The 21,949-nt window shown below is 51.7% G+C and overlaps 4 protein-coding genes across 8 annotated transcripts; 3 read left to right on the forward strand and 1 right to left on the reverse strand.

Moving 5' to 3' along the window:
• Window positions 1-14: 14 nt before the first annotated feature.
• Window positions 15-4,942, forward strand: LOC147045817 (WD repeat-containing protein 37-like). 2 transcript variants are annotated; one of them, XM_085930680.1, is made up of 14 exons: window positions 15-122; window positions 642-821; window positions 1,398-1,494; window positions 1,620-1,715; window positions 1,788-1,852; window positions 1,940-2,075; window positions 2,234-2,305; window positions 2,384-2,428; window positions 2,580-2,656; window positions 2,894-3,131; window positions 3,235-3,376; window positions 3,574-3,708; window positions 3,779-3,893; window positions 3,969-4,942. In XM_085930680.1, exons 2-14 carry the CDS (start codon window positions 660-662, stop codon window positions 4,098-4,100), a joined length of 1,512 nt encoding a protein of 503 aa, XP_085786806.1. In that variant the 5' UTR covers window positions 15-122; window positions 642-659; the 3' UTR covers window positions 4,101-4,942. The 2 variants fall into 2 exon arrangements, with proteins under 2 accessions (XP_085786806.1, XP_085786805.1); XM_085930679.1 differs by having other exon boundaries at window positions 1,788-2,075.
• Window positions 4,728-9,442, reverse strand: LOC147045818 (inactive double-stranded RNA-specific editase B2-like). Its single transcript, XM_085930678.1, has 10 exons — window positions 9,295-9,442; window positions 7,621-8,007; window positions 7,117-7,451; window positions 6,798-6,900; window positions 6,557-6,728; window positions 6,286-6,449; window positions 5,995-6,127; window positions 5,695-5,876; window positions 5,441-5,616; window positions 4,728-5,258 (listed from the first exon to the last, which is right to left on the reverse strand). Exons 1-10 carry the CDS (start codon window positions 9,365-9,367, stop codon window positions 5,085-5,087), a joined length of 1,899 nt encoding a protein of 632 aa, XP_085786804.1. The 5' UTR covers window positions 9,368-9,442; the 3' UTR covers window positions 4,728-5,084.
• Window positions 9,443-10,816: 1,374 nt separating this feature from the next.
• Window positions 10,817-19,000, forward strand: LOC147045819 (solute carrier organic anion transporter family member 5A1-like). 3 transcript variants are annotated; one of them, XM_085930727.1, is made up of 11 exons: window positions 10,817-10,971; window positions 12,548-12,698; window positions 12,762-13,523; window positions 15,109-15,241; window positions 15,302-15,516; window positions 15,615-15,779; window positions 15,853-16,051; window positions 16,130-16,289; window positions 16,357-16,601; window positions 16,771-16,835; window positions 17,060-19,000. In XM_085930727.1, the coding sequence occupies exons 2-11, from the start codon at window positions 12,623-12,625 to the stop codon at window positions 17,557-17,559; spliced, it is 2,520 nt and encodes an 839-aa protein (XP_085786853.1). In that variant the 5' UTR covers window positions 10,817-10,971; window positions 12,548-12,622; the 3' UTR covers window positions 17,560-19,000. The 3 variants fall into 3 exon arrangements, with proteins under 3 accessions (XP_085786853.1, XP_085786852.1, XP_085786854.1); XM_085930726.1 differs by having other exon boundaries at window positions 12,548-13,523; XM_085930728.1 differs by lacking the exons at window positions 10,817-10,971; window positions 12,548-12,698 and having other exon boundaries at window positions 12,787-12,899; window positions 13,037-13,523.
• Window positions 19,001-19,128: 128 nt separating this feature from the next.
• Window positions 19,129-21,580, forward strand: stard3nl (STARD3 N-terminal like). Of its 2 annotated transcripts, XM_085929592.1 has the most exons (9): window positions 19,139-19,256; window positions 19,365-19,407; window positions 19,735-20,038; window positions 20,300-20,377; window positions 20,472-20,549; window positions 20,725-20,778; window positions 20,858-20,975; window positions 21,054-21,158; window positions 21,231-21,580. In XM_085929592.1, exons 3-9 carry the CDS (start codon window positions 19,835-19,837, stop codon window positions 21,260-21,262), a joined length of 669 nt encoding a protein of 222 aa, XP_085785718.1. In that variant the 5' UTR covers window positions 19,139-19,256; window positions 19,365-19,407; window positions 19,735-19,834; the 3' UTR covers window positions 21,263-21,580. The 2 variants fall into 2 exon arrangements, with proteins under 2 accessions (XP_085785717.1, XP_085785718.1); XM_085929591.1 differs by lacking the exon at window positions 19,365-19,407 and having other exon boundaries at window positions 19,129-19,256.
• Window positions 21,581-21,949: the final 369 nt, after the last annotated feature.

Below are 21,949 nucleotides of genomic sequence, written 5' to 3' on the forward strand. Positions count from 1 at the left end.
CGGCGCTAGTCAAGTGTCAGGGCGTCTGGTTTTTGTTTTGGTCCCCCCCCCCATCTATTTCCTCGCTCGCCTTAATTCCTGGCCATGTTCTTCAGGTCGTCGCCTCACCTGTAGACTTAGAGGTAAGTTCCCAGTCGCGCTTGATCGTCTTGACTCCTCCGTTAGTTAGCCTGTTAGTGTTATTGAAAGCTAACGGCGTCAACATTAGCTCCTCATTTCGTCGCGAGATTAGCGATTAAATGTTGCCATAATCTCTTTTGCTGTCGTGCCGTACGAGGTGATTGACAGCAGTGATATTTTACACACAATGTTGACGTGGGAGAGACCGAGCCTTGTCGCAAACAGAAAATACACGAGTAATTGACGCTCACTCACAGCTTTGCAATTGCTTGAAAATACCGCAAGATGGCGACAAATCACCTCTTTTGTCTGCCCCCCCCCTCTATTCCCATAATCATAGTTACTTATTAACACTGGAAGTAATTCCTGTTTTAGTCTTAAATCTAAAGATGGACGGACAGGCTGGATTAGTTTTTAATGAATCGGGGACAGAGCTGGAACAGATGAATGAGACTGATTGGAGTGAGAAAATCTGATTTGGGAGAAGAGCATGTCATTTGCATGTCGTCTCCGGCTTTCAGACTGCGCAAGTGAGAGGCATGCCAGTGGAGAGCGGCACAGGCGGTGGCGGCACCGGCGGAGGTGCGGTCCGGCAGGCTAAGCAGAAGAGGAAGTCCCACAGTCTGTCCATACGCAGAACCAACAGTACGGAACAGGAACGCTCTGGCTTCCTGCAGAGGGACGTGCAGCTGGACACGCAGGTGGGGGCAACACTTCATTTGCTCTGGTTCAGGGCATATTTCGATCGTTCCATCACACACACACACACACCTCCATGTTGACTTTTGACTTTGGTTCCAGTCGTGTGATAATCTGGAATGTTTGGCCAGGACTGAGGTGAGTTTAAGGATCTACTTTAAGATCCATGTCTGTGTGTGTGTTTGTTTTATCATGATGGTGACTATTACGAGTTGTGCATCTGAAGTTAGGCATAGCGTAGATGTGGTAGTGTCTTGTCCAGTGGACTGTGCACACATCCATGGGTGGAGGAGAGGTGCTTCTTGTGTTCACATGCACACTTGTCCTCATTTTTACTCTTGGCATACACCTCAGGTTTCCCAAACACTTGCAGTATTTCTAGAGCTAGTCTGAAACAGTAAACAAAGTGTTGTACATAGAGTTATGAGGGTGTTCCCCAGGGTTCCATCCTCTGCCCCCTGTAGTTTTATTGTACGCTTTCCAAAGTAGTCCGCTCCATGTCGTTTCATGGAAGTCGAAGTACCCCAGTATATTTTGAGCTGTGCGTGATGTTCTCTTGCTTGCGTGTTATCGCACAGGACTCCAAGCTTCCGCTCTCTCTGAGGAGCAACCTCGTGGACCTGTTCAGTCAAATCGAGAGGGAGTTTGAGCACCTTTACATTGAGAACCTCGAACGTAAGTCATCATAAACCTGCGTCCGCTGCTTTCCAAAGTCCTCCGGTATCTGCTGAAAAACGTTTTTGTGCCCTTTGGAAATGTTGCTTTGGTTCTTTGAGCTTCTTTTTTTCGCTGACGCACAGTTCGGAGAGAGATCGACACGTTGAACGAGCGCTTGGCCGCAGACGGACAGGTGCCGGAGGGTGCTGACTTGAACAAAGGGACGATGAAAGCAAAGAGTGAGTCGCCAGCTAAAGTCTGGCATGGCTTGCTTTAGTTTGGTTTGAAACGTTGCTCTGTGCTCCACGCAGCCAGCCACAGCACCAGTCAGCTGTCCCAGAAGCTAAAGACCACCTACAAGGCCTCCACCAGCAAGGTACCGAGCACTTCTTCATCTCTGAGGACAGAATTTCCATCTGTTTTTCAACAATTGTTGGTCTGTAACATTGTGTGCCTCTTCCAGATCGTGTCCAGTTTTAAAGCCACCACATCCCGAGCCGTATGCCAGCTGCTCAGAGAGTACGCGGGCCACCGAGACGGCATCTGGGACCTGAGCGTGACCCGGGTCCAGCCCGTCGTGCTCGGAACCGCCTCTGCAGGTAACCGGCACGTGACTTTGCTTGCCGCGTTCCACCTATTTTTGGCGCCAGTCCGAATGAGTGAGAGGCTTGGTGCATATGAGAGCGAGCGGCTGTAGATCTGAATGAAAAGAATGCCATTTTCAAGAAGCATCGTCGGTCTTTTTGTTTTTCCTCAGACCACACGGCCATGTTGTGGAGCATTGAGACAGGCAAATGTCTCTTGAAGTATCTGGGCCACCAGGGATCAGGTGATGCCAGTGGAGTCTTTGCTGGCACTTTGAGGAGGTGCCAAAAGTCTTGACTGTGCCATGTCTGCTTGTCCTCAGTCAACTCCATCAAGTTCCATCCCACTGAGCCGATGGCGCTGACGGGTAAGCGCTATTCCCGACTTCTCGTCCATGGCAACAAACAGATCATGTTAGAAATATTCTGACCGCGCGACCAGAAATGTGCTTTCCACACAAAAGTGGGGAGAATAAGAGACACATTCCTTCACCAAATGCCGTTTGTCCCCCCCCTCAGCCTCCGGCGACCAGACAGCTCACGTGTGGAGGTTCCTGGTGCAGTTGCCCGTGCCGCAGCCCGTCGCCGACGTCAGCGTAAGCTTCAAGGGGGAAGTCCACCCCCACATTTTCTTTGGAATAATCTGTTGTTTGTTGTGTGGGGTATGACCAAAAGAGGGGGCAGCCATCTTGCCACTTTGAACTCATATGCCGGAACGCGATGCCACTTTTAGGCTAACTGGGACACGGGCAACATTGTAGATGGTCAGAAAATGTCGGGCTTGACCACAAGCTGGTGTCCTCACGGCCCCGCCCCGATGTCCGACATTTCAGCTGCCGCCCTGCGAGGACGACGTGGACGTCTCCGACAAGGATGACGCGGACACAGAGGCGGACGGGCCCAACGAGTGCCCGTCGATGCGCCTGCCCGGCACCGTGCTGCGCAGCCACCAGGGCGTGGTGATCGCCGCCGACTGGCTGGTGGGCGGGAAGCAGGCGGTGACGGCGTCCTGGGATCGCGCCGCCAACCTCTACGACGTGGAGACCTCGGAGCTGGTGCATTCGCTCACCGGTGCGCTCCGTGAATGACGTCGTTCAGGCGACGCCGCGCGTCAATGCCACGCGTCAACGCCACGCGTCAACGCCGCGCGTCAACGCCGCGTGTCTGTACGTAGGTCACGACCAGGAGCTGACGCACTGCTGCACCCACCCAAGCCAGCGACTTCTTGTCACGTCGTCCAGGGACACCACCTTCAGGCTGTGGGACTTTCGAGACCCGTCCATCCACTCTGTCAACGTCTTCCAAGGACACACGGAGTATGTCCTCTCTCTCTCTCTCTCTGCCACACGCACTCGTATTTATGTCTTAAGGCGACCATACAGTATCAGGTGAAGTCCCGAAGACAGCTCAATCAAATAAGCTTGAATCTGCCCATATAAGTCTGGATAGCCAGCCGAACAACATTTACTGTTCAATGTTATTTGACTCCCCCCGTCATCCCTCCTCGCCGCAGCACGGTGACGTCGGCCGTGTTCACGGTGGGCGACAACGTGGTGTCGGGCAGCGACGACCGCACCGTCAAGGTGTGGGACCTGAAGAACATGCGCTCACCCATCGCCACCATCCGCACGGACTCGGCCGTCAACAGGTACCGAGCGAGCCTCTGGCGACCTCCGTTTTCGTCCAATCCATTGGAGGAATAATAGTTGATCGTGTAGGATCAGCGTGTCAGTGAATCAGAGGATCATCGCTCTGCCTCACGACAATCGGCAAGTGCGACTCTTCGACATGTCCGGCGTGCGCTTGGCCAGACTGCCGCGCAGCAACAGACAGGTCAGAATGATCTGTCTCCGCGTGTGGCTTTGAGTTGAGATCTGCTCTTGAAGCGGAGCTACCGTCTTTTTCCAGGGCCACCGGCGGATGGTGTGTTGTTCGGCTTGGTGCGAGGACAACGCCTCGTGCAACTTGTTCACCTGCGGCTTCGACCGGCAGGCCATCGGCTGGAACATCAACATCCCCGCCTTACTGCTGGAGAAGTGAGCCAGCCCCTCCCTCCCTCCCTCCCTCCCTCGCTCCACTTTGGCTTTGCTTGTCCACGCGTCACGTGAGTTTCTGTGCGTCCATGAAAAGTGGCATCAACGTGACAGCGGCAAATGGCACCGCGCGCGTACACGTGCGTTTCACATCCCACACCTATTGCCTCGTGAGGGAAACTTCCCGACAAGAAGTGTACAAAAAGTCCATATTTAAGATGGCAAAATCAAATCAATCAACAAAGTCACCTTGAAGTCACGAATGATGTCATGAATTCCTTGTAAGAGGAATTAAAGGTGTTATGAAATGCCTCATTGTTTCATGTGGTGAACCTGAGGATTAAAACGATTTGAAAATATCAAATGAAAAAGAGCCCATAAAGTTCAATCAGTTAAAGTACGTGGAAGTAGTTAAGCGTCAAAAAAGTAGGCAGAATAAGTATAGGAATAACATATGTGGGAAGGCCTTTGCTTTCACACCATGAATTGTTTAACTCTGCTGTATTAGCACTTTTTAGTCCTCCATACTCTATTTGTATCATATAAAGAAAGGCTCATCTATCAAAAGGATTTGCTGTATTTTGTATTAGCACGCGCGCACACACAAAGAAAGAGAGTATGTTTAATGTGCAAGATTTGATGTCAACATTGTCACGTTGCAGACTTTTGTCCATCTTATATGGAAGGAAGGAAAGAAAGAAAACAAAGTTTTCTCCAACCCGGTCGTATATGAAAATGAGCCCAAGCCATTGGAAGCAGTCAAACGCTGGCTGCCTCTTCATTTTCAACGTTGGCCTTGTAATAAAGTCGCTTTGGTACTCATCCATCAAAATAAAACGACTATCGCTGACTGACGCAGCCTCTCTGACCTCTTTCTCTCACACTTGTACAAATCATCTTTTTTACCTTGTAAAAATAGTCATGACAATATGATGCAATATCATTTTCTAATCAAAGGAGAGAATTGCGCTTGTTTTCAGAGAGCCATAAGCTATGGACGCTCCTCGGCGCCCGGAGGACTCGCCGTAAGTTTCCTGCGCCACGTTCCGAGTCCGGCGTCCCGCACGGCGACACCGAAGTGCCGCACGGCCTTCTGGTACGGACCGGCCGCCTCCTTCCAGGCGCCGTACGTCCTCAGCCTGTCCTCTGACGTCCACTTGTTGAGCTGAGGGACGGGGCAACCAAGCGCCCGCTTTAAGACTCGTGACCACGAGGCATTCGCGGAGACGTTTTCAAAATATAGCTGACTCTCGGGCCAAAATGTCAACTCGATGACTCCGCGGTAGTGCGAGCAATTCGTAAACCGCGCCCAGACGCCCGTGGCGTCGAGCAAGCGCGTGCACTTACTCGTCTGTGTAGATGCTGCCAGCGGACGAAAAAAGCACAGCTACTGAGTCTGGGTGGCGTCCCGCCGCCGTTGCGCAACCCCGACGTGGTGCTGAGCTCCTCGGCGTCGCCGCCGCTCCAATTTACGCTGAGGCGTGACGAATTTCCGTACGCGCGCCCCTCGACCCTTCTCAGACCTGCAACGAACATTTCTGTTCACACTCGGGGCCAGATGGCCACACGCAGAGAGGGTTAGGGTCAAAGTGCACATGTACACGCCAGCAGCGGGAGTTGGCGTCGGTAGAGCGCAGCGTGCCCTTTATTGGGGCCGAGGCGGCGAACCAGAACGCGCTGCAGGTGCCCCGTGTGGCTCAACGTGGCCACCGTCAGGCTCCGAAGGTACACCGGCTCGACCAGGTGAGACAACAGCGCTCCCTGCAAGCCCACCGCGCACCACCTGTTCTCACACACACAAAGCTTGCTGATCATTTGAATCGGGTGCGTTGGAGTCGGCTGGATCGTGATTCTTATGGATCGGACCTGGGCACCCACGGTCTGGTCTATTTGTCACTCACTTGGCTATTTTGTCCGTACAGGACATGCTGACTTGAGGTTTACCCGTTGACCGAGCTGTGATGGGCAAGGTTCCCTGACCACCCGCCACCTTAGTCCTCAGGCCGCAGCGCAACACCTTGGGCTTCCTGGACGCTAATGATACACAAAGGCAAATACACACCTCTTTCTCTCTAGAACACTTGCAGCACGTGATTCTACTTGTCTCTTAAAGTTCTTAGACTTGATTCTATTGACGTTGTCGAAGACTTAAACTCGGATGTAGATTTAGTCTTAATCAGAGCTTGTCTCACGTGAAGTATTGTTTTCATATGGACAGTTGAGTCTGGCATCTCCGCATGGTGAGGAGGTGACAAACATGTGGAGTCCAATGTGGTCTCGCAGCCTGAAGATCCTTTGGCGACCAGTCACCGGTTCAAAGATGGACACCGGCCCAACATCATTCTGGTCTAGAGGACTTTACAAAAGATCTACCGTTAGATTTACTCTTGGATTTGGACTAGTTTCAGGCCTACTCTAGTCTAGACTTGTCCTTGATTTGATTGAACTGCTCTTAGACTTTACCGTATCAGGAGCGTCTCCAACTGAGCGTACAAGAAACGCAACAGTGCCCTCCTGCACACAACCTCAGCATGACAGTCATGCAGCGCATTGTCATCGCAACGAACGCCATCCCAGTCCAAACACTTGGTTCCAGTTGCCATGGACACCACCTCAGCTGTGCTCAACTCTAACCCTAGAAGCAAAAATGATCCCGATTGTTGATCTGAAATACCCATAGCAACTTCTTACCCTTCTTAACAACCTATCGTCATGATAACGGCGGCCATATTGGGTGTGGCCGGGCTTTGGTCCATTAGTTGCTGGTATTTTTGTCTTGCGAGCTGGAAGATGGCCTCTGCAAAAAACTGAAGAAAAGTGTAGGGAAGAGGGATTGCAAGTGAAGGAAAGGGGACAGATGGAGGGAGTGACAAAAGAGAACGACAAGGATGGAAGACCACAAGAGAGAAAGAATTAACGGCACGGCAGGAGAAACCAGCAATGGAGTCAGATTTGTTTGTTACTCGACTTGAGGTCCAGGTTTGGGGATGTTTCCTATCTGCTCAGACGCGACGGTTCCTCACCTGAGGAAGTTGTTGGCGGTCCCCACAGAGACCATTCATTTTGCTCTCGAGGCTAACGTCACAGAGGGAGCGCAGAGCGGCGGCCGCCGCCCGGGCCTTGGCGGCTCTTTGACTGTAGCCGCAGCCTTCGAATATCCGCCCGTCCACCCGCACCGCCGCAATGAAACGTCTCTCCGGCCGGCCGGGAAGTCGCTCGGTCAGGCAGAAGTAGCGCAGGCCCGGTCGCAGTTGAGCGAGCAGCCCCATCGGACCGAGACCGCCCAAGAGCCGCCGGGTACTGACCGCTTCTCTTGAGCTGGATTGGCTGCCAGGTTGGGGGAAGACCTCCTTCCTCTCTGCCCGGGGAAAAACAACCAGTCAGATAGGTCTTGCGCTAAGTGAGATTTTTCTCAGCTACAATCGGCCGGAATGAGGGAACTCGTGCTGATTGGGTACGTCCTAAACTCACTGTCATCTCGTATTTGTTATGAAACCCTTTCAAGAGAGCGTGAATACTTTGGCTACCTGTGCCATCTGTGTCAAACATTTGCCAGCCATCCAATTGATCCTCCGTGAAATCGGTTGCGGCGCTCCCGATGCCCTCCGAGCCTTCGTGGGGGAACTGGACCATAGAGCTGAGTGCCAGCTCAGCCGCCCTCATTTTGGCCCATTTCTTGCAGGTTCCCCTGCCCTCCAAGCGGAGGCCATCGACGGCCACCGCAAACTGGGGGCCCGTCTCGGATGTGGTGTCGTAGCGCAAAGCAGGTCGCAGCAGCGAGTCGGTCTTCCTCTCCCGCGCCGGGTGCTGCCCTGATTGGGGAGGCTTCCTCTCGGAGGCTGCGGACGGGTTGCCCACGCTCGGTGGCTGGCCCGCTCGCTCGCCGATCTTCCTTGCCTCCTCGCTGCCCGTACCTGAACACACAGTGAAGAGTTTGAGGCCAATGTTAGGTCTTTTAAAAATGTCTTATCATTGCGGTGGCCTTGGGTATAAAACAAAATCATTCAAGGCAATGGAAGGAAGGAAGGAAGCAAGCTCAGTCATGAAAGGTGACGCAAATGGGGCTGAAAATCCCAGCGTCCATTTGTGAAATGAGCAAACGGCAGAGGAGGAATTACTCAAGTGACATATGGTGCCCAAAAAAAACAATAATCTCCTCTTTTGTGTTTCAGTTTAATAACTTTTTCTTCATAGGAGGAAAGTTGATGGTCTATCACGAGAAAGACACTCGATCGGCTTTATAGTTCTGCTTTGCTTCTGAAGGAGAATCAATGTCCACCAACAATCGCATTGTAGGATCAATACGACCCATTTTGTCAATTGTTACTCGACTCTTTGATTGTTGCCATGGCGTTTTCATTTTTCTGATAGTTTAAGAAACTTGTTTGATTTTCTGAAATTGTGTGCGCGTGCGCGGGCGCGTGTGCATGTGCGTGTGTGTGTGTTAATGAAAATGGAAGTTGGATTAGTGGGGGGGAAATACTTTGAATAAAAACTCTGGATTTAAAAGAGGGAGGGGGGGGGGGGAAAGGCCATCAAGCGGTAATCTGCCGCCTTTTGTCGGGATTAGCAAACGAACAACGATGCGGCACAATGGCACGCTAATCCCGCCCGCCACTGACCTGTTGATGGCGTAATTGATGGCCGGCCATCTGCCTCCCGCAATGGGAAACGCCACTGTCAACTTTTCCACACCAGTTTACTGCACCTCGGTCGTTTTCTAGAATGTGACATTCTTCTCCTAATAATAATGCGTTGTGTGAACAAATATTTCTGAACCAAAGCTTTGCTTCAGTAACAGGGGTATTTTTTTGGATGGATTCTTTAATCATGAGTTATTTGTAGCAGTTTCATTGCTTGTTAGAACAAGATTTGCAAGCGAGGGCAATTTTGGAATCTACAAAAAAAAAATCATTGAGAAAAGTTAACTTGCATTGATCTCAACTTAAAAAAAAAAAAATCCAAAGGTTAAGCGGTGTTGTTGAAGTGAAACTGGACCTTAACTGTGCAGGACAGCTTGGCTTGTGTACGGGGATCCCAACGAGGACTTTCTTTTGCATTCGTTAACTGTCGTGATGACGACGATGATGTTCAGGACAACACAGCGACGCACTGACCTCGCTGAGCGCAACGCAACGCCACTTTCGGAAATCATTTGGGAAACAACCTTGACATGAAATAGGATGAAATGATGTACTCACCTGTGACTCTGCTCCTCCTCTTCCTCTTCCTCCTGCTCTTCCTCCCCACATTGCTCACTTCATACGTGTCCATAACGTGTGCCTAATGTGATGAATATGAAGGATCATGTGTGGCATGTTTGCGGAGTGAGAGGAAGCAGCTGTATGGACACACACACACACACACACACACACACACACACACACGCAGGCATGCACGAGCCACGCCCCCTCCGCCTTGATTGACAGCGACAAATTTGGTTCAGGAGTAAAACTTGGAACACTTTATTCGTTGAGGATTAGGTGACAACTTCACATCTCAACCAAAACACAAAGAAAAACTTTGCTTACTTTCATTTTCCAATTCAGTCAAAGGCGTAATATCATTGTGATCATTTTCATCATCATTATCGTTATTGTGATGTCATCATCACCTTCATTGTCGTCATCAACATTTTCGTCCTCGTCTTGATTGCATCATCAACTTTTCTCATCATTGTGACGATATTTGTCATCATCTCCATCATCGTCATTGCCACCTTCACCGCCGTGGTCGTCATGATCTTCATCATCATGACCATTGTTATTGTGATCCTTTTCATCACTGACATCATCATCATCAGCAGCAGCAGCATCTCTATCATCACGTTCATCACTTCTTCGGGATTACCATAATTTTCGTCGTCTTCTTCATCATCATCATCATCATCACCATCTTCCTTTTATCATGCTTGTTTCGGCGCTTGGTCCCATGGAACGCTCGAGAATGACTGACAGCAAGGAGCAGCGCACGTTGCCAGGACCAAGCCGAGCGAATCTCAAGATCGATGGGGGATTGCGATTGCGCGTCTTCTTTTGTCTCGGAACACCATTTTTAATTGTCTGACGATTGCAATCTTAATTGATCAGACTAAAAATGAGCGTCACCAAATGATATTCATAAAACAGATGGGCCATTTTGTTTCTTTGAAGAATTGTCAAATGTTTTATGACATTATAAAGCTCACTATAAGTGTGACTGGGATGGGCTCGGTCCCGCCCCTACAAGACAAGCGATAGGAGTGCTCCCAAGCCCAAAACAGTGGCATTTGCAATCCAGGCTTCTGGATATATTGTAAATATAAACAAGATATACATTGTTGATGATTAAATTGAAATGCCTAAAATGCACTCGCTATTATGAAGTGAATACATCCCCAGCCTCTGTTATATTTATTTTATGTCATGTTTACTCTGCGAGTGTGGGGGCGAGGTGTGGCGGCTTACGTGCAAATACTTAGTTGTCCACGAGAGGTCAGGATTGGCAAAATATTTCTCTTTCTACATTATTCATCTCTTCATACATATCAGTGTCAAGATTTGAAGTCATTATTCGAATGTGTATTTCCTCACAAAAACCTAAATAAAAGCATTTTTTTTTTCAAATATCAAACATGGTACAGACAGGTCTTTTCATAGCGTCTCCGCAATCATTTTGAAGGCGTTTCCGAAGATCGGCTTTTACTTTGAAAAGCGTCACACGCTACTTCCGCCGTGTTTCCAGCAGGCCGGATGCGATGTAGTTGGCTTCGATCAGCGGCGCCTCCACAAAACAGCCAGAATCTTTTCTTTTGCTCACTCGCCGCCACTGGCCCCCACGCGAGGGAGTCGGACATGGCTGCGTGACGATTCGTCGTCTCTTCCCGTCGAAGCGTCAAAGTGAGTCGCGCTTGTTCTTGTTCAGCTGTTCATTCAAATGTGTTGGAATGAGCATCACTGCGGTGAGATCGACTTGTCCGGCTAACTGCAGGCTAGCCGTGTCATCCTGGGAATACTTTTCATAATAAAATCTCGAGGCTTTGTTGTTTTCGTCGGAATGATTCTCCATCATATGAAAGGAGAATGCTCCACAAGGTGCGTTGGCTGTCTTTCATTGTAAGCGTCGGTCGCTGCGTTGGACTTATTTGAATCGCCCGTCGTTCATTTGTCGTTTGGACTCGCAGCTCGGACACATGCTGCGCCTGCTTTTGCACTTGCCTGATGCTTTGGAAGGGAGGAAGGGAGCAAGGGAGGGATGACTGAAGGAAATAGCTGACCGTGAAGGTCCTTTTACCGTGGCCGAATTTATTACGAGACGATGATGTAGCCAATGTCCTCAAATGTTCCATTTTATGCCATTTTTGTGTGGCAACGTTTGAAACCGGATGAATTGTCGCCGTAGTTCTTCGACGAGCGAAGGGAACTTTTTAAATGGTCCATCCTCTCGTTGGAGTGAAATCTGGGCGTTGTTGTTGTTATGATGATTATTAGGATTAATATTCTTATTATTGGTATTTTACTTTGAAGCGTCAGTCCCCTTCCGTCTTTTGCGTCAAATTCGGACGCGTTTTTAAAAAAGCACTGCGGTGTTTGTCGTCAGTCAAGCAGCATCCGCAGCTTCTCCCTCCCCCACCGATGCTCAACATGGTTTTGTTGTTGCCCTTATCTTCTCCCACAACAAATACAACTAAGCGTCAATGATGCCCTTGACGTGGTGGGGTGGAACAACCGTGGGATCCATCCATCCATCCATCCATCCATCCATCCATCCATCCATCCAAAGACGAGGCAGATTGTCCTCAAGAAGAGGGACGGACAGTCACAGCAGGGTTGTCCAAAGGTTTTTCTCGGAGGGGACGTCTCGAACAATGCCGCGGCCACATTCTTCCGCTTGGATTGGCCAAAGCCACTCAATTGATTCCATCAAGCGATTGCCCAGCCCAGCCACCAGATATAGGAGACCCGACGTATGACTTTGTCGGGCCCATTTTAGCGCTATCTGGTGACTGCAAATTCACCTCGACTCACTTCACAACAATCAGCAGTGAGTGAGGCAGAGGGCGGGGGATTGGAAAAAATCAACAATTCTTCAAAACACTCCCAGCTGGTTTACAGTCAAACGAAAATCTCATGTTGTGTACAATTACGCAAATTTCCCTTACCTATAGTCCCGCTAGCTCAATGCTAACACATATTGGAAAAGGCCATTGACAGGCTCGCTGGGTAGTCACGGGAGCCTCGGAGCCATATGAACACACAATGTCTCAATATCCGCTCTTCTTTATCTTGTGTGAAAAACAACAAATATCGCATTTTGTTCTCTGACGCCAAAGGGGATTTTGTTCCAACACAAGTTTGCTCATTTGCCACCAAAAATGGCAAATTGCAATCGTTGCAAATCAGGGCTACCGATTAGCCACTGATGCCATCAGTTTCAGCATCGGCGGAATAACGATGATTTTATTTTTTTTTCAAGCTGCCGGCGCCATGACCCCGTGAGGTGTCCACTCACTGGCAGCGTCATCAGCAGGACCAGACGCGGCAGGCGGTCATGGAGGCCGACTTGTCCGAGTTGTCTGCGTCCCTTCGCAAGGAGGACGCCGGGTCCAGCGAAGCGGAGGATCCAGGTACGACCCATCCGTGTCTCCGGGCCCAAGAGGAAGCCTCACTGTCTGCTTCGGTCACGGCAGAGGAGAGCACCGAGTTCATCCGGCTCGGCCGTGCCGACGCCTCCCCGCCGAGCGACTTCCTCCCCGAGGCGGGCAAATCGGCGTTGAACCGGCCCGTGGAGAACTCCTCCTCCCCGTCGTTGGTGGTCGGGCGGTGCGGTAAAAAGCTAGCCCGCCGGAGCTCGCCGCCCGGCTTCCTGCTGCGACTGGGCGTGCCCACTCGGAAGTACCTGGCGCTCATCCTGCAGGACTCTCGCTGCTTCCTGTTCTGCATGTGCTACCTGACGTTCATCCAGTCGCTGATGGTGTCGGGCTACCTGAGCAGCGTGATCACCACCATCGAGAAGCGCTACAGCCTTCGCAGCTCCGAGTCGGGCCTGCTGGTCAGCTGCTTCGACATCGGCAGCCTCCTGGTGGTGGTCTTCATTAGCTACTTTGGGGGCAGGGGGCAGCGGCCGCGCTGGCTGGCGGTGGGCGGCGTCTTCATCGCGCTGGGCGCCGCCCTTTTCTCGCTGCCGCACTTCATCTCGCCCGCCTACCAGATCCAGGAGGTCAACTCGTCGGCGGCGCACGAGGGTCTGTGCCTGAACGCCAGCAGCCGCAGGGACGGCGTGGACGTGACGTCCTGTCCGCGGGACCAGGAGGGCAATGAGCACAACCTCTACGTGGCGCTCTTCATCATAGCGCAGATCCTGGTGGGCATGGGCTCCACACCCATCTACACGCTGGGGCCCACCTACCTGGATGACAATGTCAAGAAGGAGAACGCCTCGCTCTACCTGGGTAAGCCGGGGGTTGCGTTCCTGCACGAGAAATGACAGAGACGTGCCACCGTTTGTTTTGTACGGACCACTCGCAATGCGTCGTGGCAATTAGAATCGGCGTCAGTGCACAAATACTTGGGAGTCACGTGAGTACTTTCACGAAAAGACAATGCGGATAGGAAAATTCTCACGGGCAATGAGGGAGAAGAAAGAAGCATGTTGTGCAAATGAACTGTGGGGTTCCCCAAGCGTCCATCCTGGGTTCCCTATTGTTCAGTGTTCCCGATTTATTATGAATCAAATTCGACACAATGAATGTGACCAAACAAACAATAGATGTCTTCTTGGACTCAGTCACCTGAGAACGTTTAGCTCAGCTGGGCAATGTCAACAATGCTGTCCCATCGAGGTTGCATTCCGAGACCAATCTTTTGTATCTGAATCACAAGTCCAATCAAGTATTTTTTCCCCCCAAACCTCCAATTTGGTTGTCATTGCCACACATTTTTCTTCTGGCTTTCCCTTTGAGATGAGAGCAGCGCCCTCGGTCAATGTCATTGTTCGTGCCGCCCGCCGTCTACCTCCAAGGTAACCAAATCAGAATGAGGCCTTTCTGGCCACGAGAAAAATGTCACACTTTTGGAGGTGGTGACTAAATTCTGCCTCTGAAGGGAGTAGCGGGGGAAGAGCTGTACCAAGCTTCCGGGTCCGTGGCCCACTGAACGTCAACGCGAGTCCTCTTCGACGTCAAAACATTCTGCGGGGACCGCGTATCGCTACTTGGCTCATGAGCATGTTGTCAATGTCGGAACTCGATGGGAGATAGATTGGCGCCAAGTTCGTTCATTCATCCCCCTCCGCGCGGGCTCACACAATGCTTTGGGCCAAAGCAATTGGCTGGCTGTGCTCCAGCTTCAAGCCATCAGTCCAATGCGTCCACTTCAAAGATGAGCGTGGATTGTCTTGCGCTTGCTCCGTCCGACACGCCGCTCGTCCGCGAGCGTTGGCCGTGCCGGGAAGCGTTAAGGAGATGAGTGCTGTGTCAGCGCGTTGCCGTGACAACGCCCCGCATTCCATTGCGTCTGGCCCCCTTGGTGTCCGTCCGACTGTCTCGGGGCGCACGTGACGAGCGGTTGGCTGCTCGCTCAGCAGAAAAGAGACTCGGCGCTTTGAGCGTTCACCTCCGCGTCATGGCCCTTCAGCGTTTGTGAGCAATCGGACCGTTTGCACATGCACATCCAATCAAGTGAGCAGCAACCAAAGAAGGGAAACGGGGCTCGGACGCCATAAGCAATTTGCATCCTATTCACAGCACGCTCGGTGTGTGACGATGCCAAGGCAGCCGAGGAATGTACGCTGCTAATTCCCCCTAATTGGCAAAATCTCCTTCTTTTCATGTGACCACCCGCGCGCACAGAGGGCCTCTTGTTCGCTCCTGCTTGAAGAATGTTAAGATGTGAACTGACATGTCTGATTTCATTTGTGTGGCGGGCGACCTGGCAGGTGTTTTTCCAATTTTGTACGCTGCTCTTCCCAGCTTGCTCGATGCTCTCTTACTGTTCCTCGACTCCCAAATCCCATTTTGGCTGATTTGCTCTGTCCAGCCGTCATGTACGTGATGGGCGCTTTGGGCCCGGCGGCGGGCTACCTGCTGGGTGGCGTCCTCATCGGCTTCTACGTGGATCCCAAGACGGCGGTCAACATCGACCAGAGCGATCCCCGCTTCATCGGAAACTGGTGACTGTTGACAAAGGCGCGCGTGAGACGGTCAAAATGGCTAACCAATGTGCTGTGCAGGTGGAGCGGCTTCCTGCTGTGCGCCGTGGCCATGCTGCTGGTCATCTTCCCCATGTTCACCTTCCCCAAGAAGCTGCCACCGCGGCACAAGAAGAAGAAGAAGAGGAAAAAGTTGAGCTTGGACGACATGTCCAGCGACGACGACGTCCTCAAGGAGAAGAGTGGCGGCGGCAAAGCCGTCACCTCCTCCATGGGCTTCGGAAAGGACATTAAAGGTACGCTGTTCATTGGTGGAGGATGGAGGTCTTTGTTTCTACTTTTGGAATGAGAAGAAAGACTGCTCAAGGCTCTTGAATTGTGCTTTTTCCCGCAGACCTTCCCAAGGCCGCCATGAGGATCCTGAGCAACGTGACCTTCCTGTTCGTCAGCTTGTCCTACACGGCCGAGAGCGCCATCGTCACGGCCTTCATCACCTTCATCCCCAAGTTTATCGAATCGCAGTTTGGCATCCCGGCATCCAGCGCCAGCATCTACACAGGTGAACGCCGGCATCATCGGTTTGCGGCGTGCCCCTCCGTTTCTTCTGAACGTTCCTTCCGCCGTTTCACCAGGCTTGATCATCGTGCCCAGCGCCGGCGTGGGCATCGTGCTGGGTGGTTACATCATCAAGAAGTTGAAGCTGGGCGCCCGCGAGTCGGCCAAGCTGGCCATGATCTGCAGCGGCGTCTCGCTGCTCTGCTTCTCCACGCTCTTCATCGTGGGCTGCGAGAGCATCAACCTGGGTGGCATCAACATCCCCTACACCACCGGGTGGGTCCGCCGAACAAAAAGCGTCCAATTGGCGGCGGCGGCGACGAGGCTTATGCCACCTCACCCTTGGTGTTTCAGGCCGACCCTGACCATGACCCAGAGGAACTTGACGGGCGGCTGCAACGTCAACTGCGGCTGCAGAATCCACGAGTACGCCCCCGTCTGCGGCTCGGACGGCATCACTTACTTCAACCCCTGCCTGGCCGGCTGCAGTGCCGTCGCCAACGACAGCAGCGGCGTAAGTCGGATGGCTTCCTTGGCCGTCGTTTACAGGGGCCGGCCGGGCTAACACTGTGACTTTACAGATGCGGAATTACTCGGAGTGCGCGTGCGTCCAGAGCCGGCAGGTCATCACGCCGTCATCGGGGGGGACGGGCGGTAACCAGTTGCAGCTGGTCATCGTCAAGACCTACCTGAACGAGAACGGATACGCCGTGTCGGGGAAGTGCAACCGCACCTGCGGCACCCTCATCCCCTTCTTGGTCTTCCTCTTCATCGTAACGCTCATCACCGCCTGCGCTCAGCCCTCCGCCATCATCGTGACGCTCAGGTACGGCCAAGGACTTTTGGGGGTTTTTGATGCTTAAAAAATGTATTTCCTCAAACATTTTAGCAAGCGTCATCGAGTCAAGATGGAAAGAATCGAGCGACACAATGAACGAAACGGCTTTACTCAGCATGAGCCGCTAGCTAGCATGCTAACGGGTGTGTTTGTGCAGGTCGGTGGCCGAGCAGGAGCGACCATTTGCCTTGGGAATGCAGTTTGTTCTGCTCAGGACGCTTGGTGAGTACAAAAGCGCCTCATCAGGATTCCCAACATTTGCCAGCTTAGAATAATAAAAACACTCTGAAGGGATCTGGTGTGGGTGCCACTCCGGTTTCCTCCCACATCCCCAAAACATGCTTAGCAGGGTGATTGGCGCAAGTCTGGAGACTGCGTTTGTTTGCCAGTCAATTGGTGTCGATGCTTTGGCGTGACAATCTTTTGACCCGTTTTGTTTTTGTCAGCCTATATCCCGACGCCCATTTACTTTGGCGCCGTCATCGACACCACCTGCATGCTGTGGCAACAGGACTGCGGCGTGCACGGCTCGTGCTGGGAGTACGACGTCACGTCCCTGCGCTTCGTCTACTTTGGCCTGGCCGCCAGCCTCAAGTTCCTGGGCTTCCTCTTCATCTTCCTCACGTGGTACTCCATCAAGTACAAAGAGGAGCGCGTAGAGCGCTGGCTCAAGCGCCACTTGTCGCCCACCGACACGGTGGGCGGACTGGTGTGCCACCCGGGGGGCCGCAAGGGCCACGCGCGCACCCGCTCCTGCCCCGTCAACATCCCGCGCAGCGAGCACGGCGCGCCGCCACCCGCCTGCGTGCTCCCGCGTGCCGGGGCCCTCAACCGCGGGGTCAGCACGCAGAGTTGCCCGGGCAACGAGTTGAAAGCGGCCACGCCGCCCGCCGCGCCGCCCGCCGCGCCGGCGCACTCCCTGGAGCAAGTGGCCGTGCGCGTCTGATTGTCGGCTGGCTGGCCGATCGGAATTTGCGGATCCGAAGTCTCGGCTGACTTTCTGTGCGAGCGCGCTGCCGGGGGGGGAAAAGAAAAAAAAAAAAGGACAACCTCCGGCCCCATTGCCCCCTCCAACTGGACTCGGCCCACTTTCGCGTTGCGCTCATTGTGGACATGACGCGTGCGGTGCTATACAACGCCGCCATAGCGAAGGGGTGAAGAACCAGGCACCAAAATCAGCGCAACACTTTACTCTACCACTGAGTCCAACTTGGTTGATTTTCCGCACTCAACATTTGGGAAGGCTTTCAAACCACTTTTTTGGCACCCTACCTCACTGGCATGACATTTCAAAACAAATCAGTTGTCAAAAAGAGTGTGGCTCCCTTTGGAAACGTAACCAAATGACATTCCAAAGCAACCCGAGCACTTTTTGGCTGTGGCGTTCGTTCAGTCGGTCGGTGGCGCTCAACAAGCTTTGAAGGCAAACATTGCGAGATAGTTGACTTGGCTTGGATACCCGTACAGCCCAACAATGCAAAAGAAGCAACCGTGGCCTGCCTTCTTAAACGGGAGCGACTCCAACACTCAGCAGCTTCTCTGCTTGATTGGGCCAATCGCGTCGCAGGTGAGGTCCAGCCGATGAAACTTTGACGTACCGATCTAGCGTCGCGAGCGCCACAAAGCCAAACAAAATCCAAAAGCCACTGAGATGATGAGGAATTTTATTCCCTGCCAGATGGCAACTTAGTTAAACCGGCGCATTTTGTTGCAACTATGGAAGGAGAGCATGCCACTTAGATCACGCTGTTCGCTTCATGATGTGTTGGAATTCACGCACACGACAAAGATCAAAGGGGTTCACGTCATCCTTGAGGTTCCATGGAAAACAAATGTGAAATTGTTCATGCTTTTTTTTTGGGGGGGGGGGGGTCACTTCCTGGTCTTTGATGGCAAGTTACTTTGGGACACGCACACATTTGTGGGCCTCCATCACTGGGTCACATGACTGCTGGGCGCAATGCATTGCGGTAGAAGCTAAAGCGATTAGAATCATAGGCCCTTTGCCAGTTAGTTGACCCTTGTGAGAATAAAGCCGTTTGGATCATCGTTTGGTGGATGTTTTTTTTTTTTTTAAAGGAACACTCCAATTTTCAGTCTGTCATTTACGTGACCACACCTCCTCTTCTGATTGGTTTTAAGCGACACCCGCTGGTTACTTGTGGACCTGCACGTAACAACCAAAAGGATTTCATCCTTGAACTCAATTGCACCATATTGAACCTATTTGAGCCATGTGATCTTCATGTGACCACCAGGTTGAATATAAAAAAAAAAAATCGCAGTATTTTTGTTTATTTTACGAGGTCACCTCACTGGGTTGCTCTTTCCGTCAAAAATGTGAACAAAAGATGAAATAATAGTAATAAAAAGTACTCGTTTTTGAACATGTATGTTTTTTGTGTATTTTATGTTCCTTTTTTTTTTCCCCCTGTGCGTGTTTGTGCCCGCATTGGTCAGTGTGACGTCAAAGTGACGTCGAGAAAGTGAACTCCACCTCCCAGAATGCAGCGGGCCATCAACTTCCGGGTGCAGCTCCCCGAGGCGGAAGCGAATGTCAAGTTAAAAAGAAAAACGGTTCTTGTCCTGCGGACGTTTCTTCGGACAAACACAACGATCACTTCAAAGGAGACCAAGTGAAAGGTTAGCCGTGAGTGAAGGTGTATCCCGAGGTGTTGTACTTTAAATGTGAGCGTGACGATGACGACGCGTTTGGCGTGCTGACTCGTTTCTGTTTCGTTTGACCCAAAGAAGCTTCTTCTACTCGTTTGACGTGAGGAGAGCAAACATGACGGTAATTGTTTGCTCCTGTCAAGTATATGTGAACATCTTGCATTCTTTTACTCATTTGCTGTCGTTCTTCATCGGCGGACATGCTCTGCATCCTCTTAGTTCAGCGTTGGCACAAATGGGTTGAGGAGAATGGGAGAGATGCACCACCACAGCATGTCGTAGCAGTGCGAGTCAAATGACTCCCAAACACAACTTGTGACATCACCAAGCTTTTGGCATTTCCGAACTTCAGCGCACCTTTTCACAACAGTAGCGGATGAGATGCCACCGAGGGTTAAATGCGGGACGCTTGCTGCTAACCGAGCTCATTCTCATGTGTGTCACACAGATGGAGTCATGTGACGACCAGCGAACCAAGCGTGCGCATTGACCAAAGTTGACCCCCCCCAGCAGCCGGTCGGGTCGGCGGCGGCGGCCCATACGCCGCCATGGACAGCCGATGCAGCAGCAGCGCCGACTCTCGTGTGACGGGGGGCTACGGTGCCAGGAGCTCCACGTCCCTCCAGGCCGGCATGGACTCGTACGAGGAGGAGAAGAAGAAGAAGTGCATCTCGGACGTCAGGCGGACCTTTTGCCTCTTCGTTACCTTCGATCTTTTGTTTATCACCATGCTGTGGATCATCGAGCTCAACGTAAGAGCTTTGCCTTTCTCATCAATTCCGATTTTGTGCATCCTCACGCCGCGATGGAGGATGCTTGCTTCCTGTCGCCAATTCACCCATACAGCAAATCAAGATGGCCGACTTCCCCTTTAAATTCCAACAAGGGTCCTTGTGACTTTTCTGTGCATCCAGCAAAATGTCGTGTTGATGGGTGAAACTGGTGTCAGGGTCTAGTTTATTTTCCAAAGGTCACCACGGGGCGCTATTGAGTGTGTACTTTGTGTGTGCCAGGTGAACGGCGGCCTTCCCCAGCAGCTGAACCGGGAAGTGGTCCACTACGACTACCACGCCTCCTTCTTTGACATCTATGTAAGATAACACAATTATTTGGGATGCACCTTTGGAGTTGATCAAAAATGCCTCCTCAACTTTGTCTTCCTGCTGCCTGGGCTCCGCCCCCTAGCTTCTGGCAGTCTTCCGATTCGCTGTCCTCATCTTGGCCTACGCCGTCTGCAGGCTGAGACACTGGTGGGCGGTGGCTGTGAGTACACACGCTCAAAACACTGTCACAAAAACACTTCAAAAAATGCACACACACACACACAACAACAAAGCAAAAAAAATGAACATGGCCCACACCGTGCGCTCACGTATGCAGAATGCACACACATTTGCAGACTTTGTGGTGAGCGTCTTGCTGGTTGTGTTGCGTTCAGATCACCACTGCCGTCAGCTGCGCTTTCCTCATCGTCAAAGTCATTTTTTCAAAGGTAAGTCCTCAAGAAGTTCATGCGCAAAGGTTGTCTGCCCGTCCATGCGTTTCAACTAGAGTCGGTGTTTTTCCGTCAGCTGCTGTCCCAGGGGGCTTTCGGATACCTGTTGCCCATCATCTCCTTCATACTGGCCTGGATGGAAACCTGGCTGCTGGACTTCAAGGTTCTTCCTCAAGAAGCCGACGACCAAAACCGTGAGCAAGTTGTGTTCCTCCCGCTCCTCCTTGTCTTCCTCGCTTAGACCTTGCCTGTCTCTGCGTGGTCTTGCTCAGGCTACCGGTGCCTGTCGGATGGCGCGGCCGCAGAGCGAGCTCCTCTCTTCGCTCCCGGCCCCATGTCAGACGGCCAGTTCTACTCGCCGCCCGAGTCGTTGGCAGGTGAGCGCGTGTGACTGGTTGCAACCACAAACTCAGCGTTCAACTTCTGTTTTTCTCTCTTTTCTTGGGCAGACACGGACGAGGACCTGGAGGACAAGCGTTGACTCTTGCGACAGCTCGGGTAACGCCCGGGGAGTGGGGCGGAGGCGCAGTGATTGTTTTTATTATTTTACTTTTTTTTTTTTTGCTTGTCCGAACAGGAAGTTTTGTCCACCCGCTTTGAAGGGAAAACTTTGCCTTATACTTGCACATACACGCGCACGCACATGGTTGCTCATGATTTTCTGTCACAGCTTTCACATGAAGAAGTGAAAACGTATTCGCGGCCAGTAGGACAATGTATTTGCGCTTCTCAGACAAAATGGGAACCAAATGTCCATGAAATGTGATGGCTTTTTAAAATAAAAGTCCGCCTGAGTCAACTGGCAATGAGAGCAAGCACACAGGACCACAGTCATAAGCAGTCCGCTGGCCCGCCTGGACCACGTCCGTCCGGGTCGGATATACCCCAGTCGGACCCTCTGACCACATTTGGAAGTACTCCAGGCCGCATTTGAAAAAAAATCGCAACTGAGCCTTTGTTTTGAATTGTTTTAAAAAAAATCTCATATCCACCAATTAAATTGTGATGCGGTGTGAACTTGGCCCAAGACGTGCATTGAAAGTAGCCATTTGAAATCAAGGTGGAAGATGACATTAGGAAGTAGGCGACATTCATTTCATTTGTCAGAACTTCATTACCGAGCAACAAAAGGTATAATTAACATATCTATCTATGTAGGAGAACATCT

The sequence above is a fragment of the Syngnathus leptorhynchus genome, chromosome 14, assembly GCF_054491065.1.
Source record: "Syngnathus leptorhynchus isolate UIUO chromosome 14, UIUO_Slep, whole genome shotgun sequence".
In the NCBI taxonomy this organism is placed as follows: Eukaryota; Metazoa; Chordata; class Actinopteri; order Syngnathiformes; family Syngnathidae; genus Syngnathus; species Syngnathus leptorhynchus.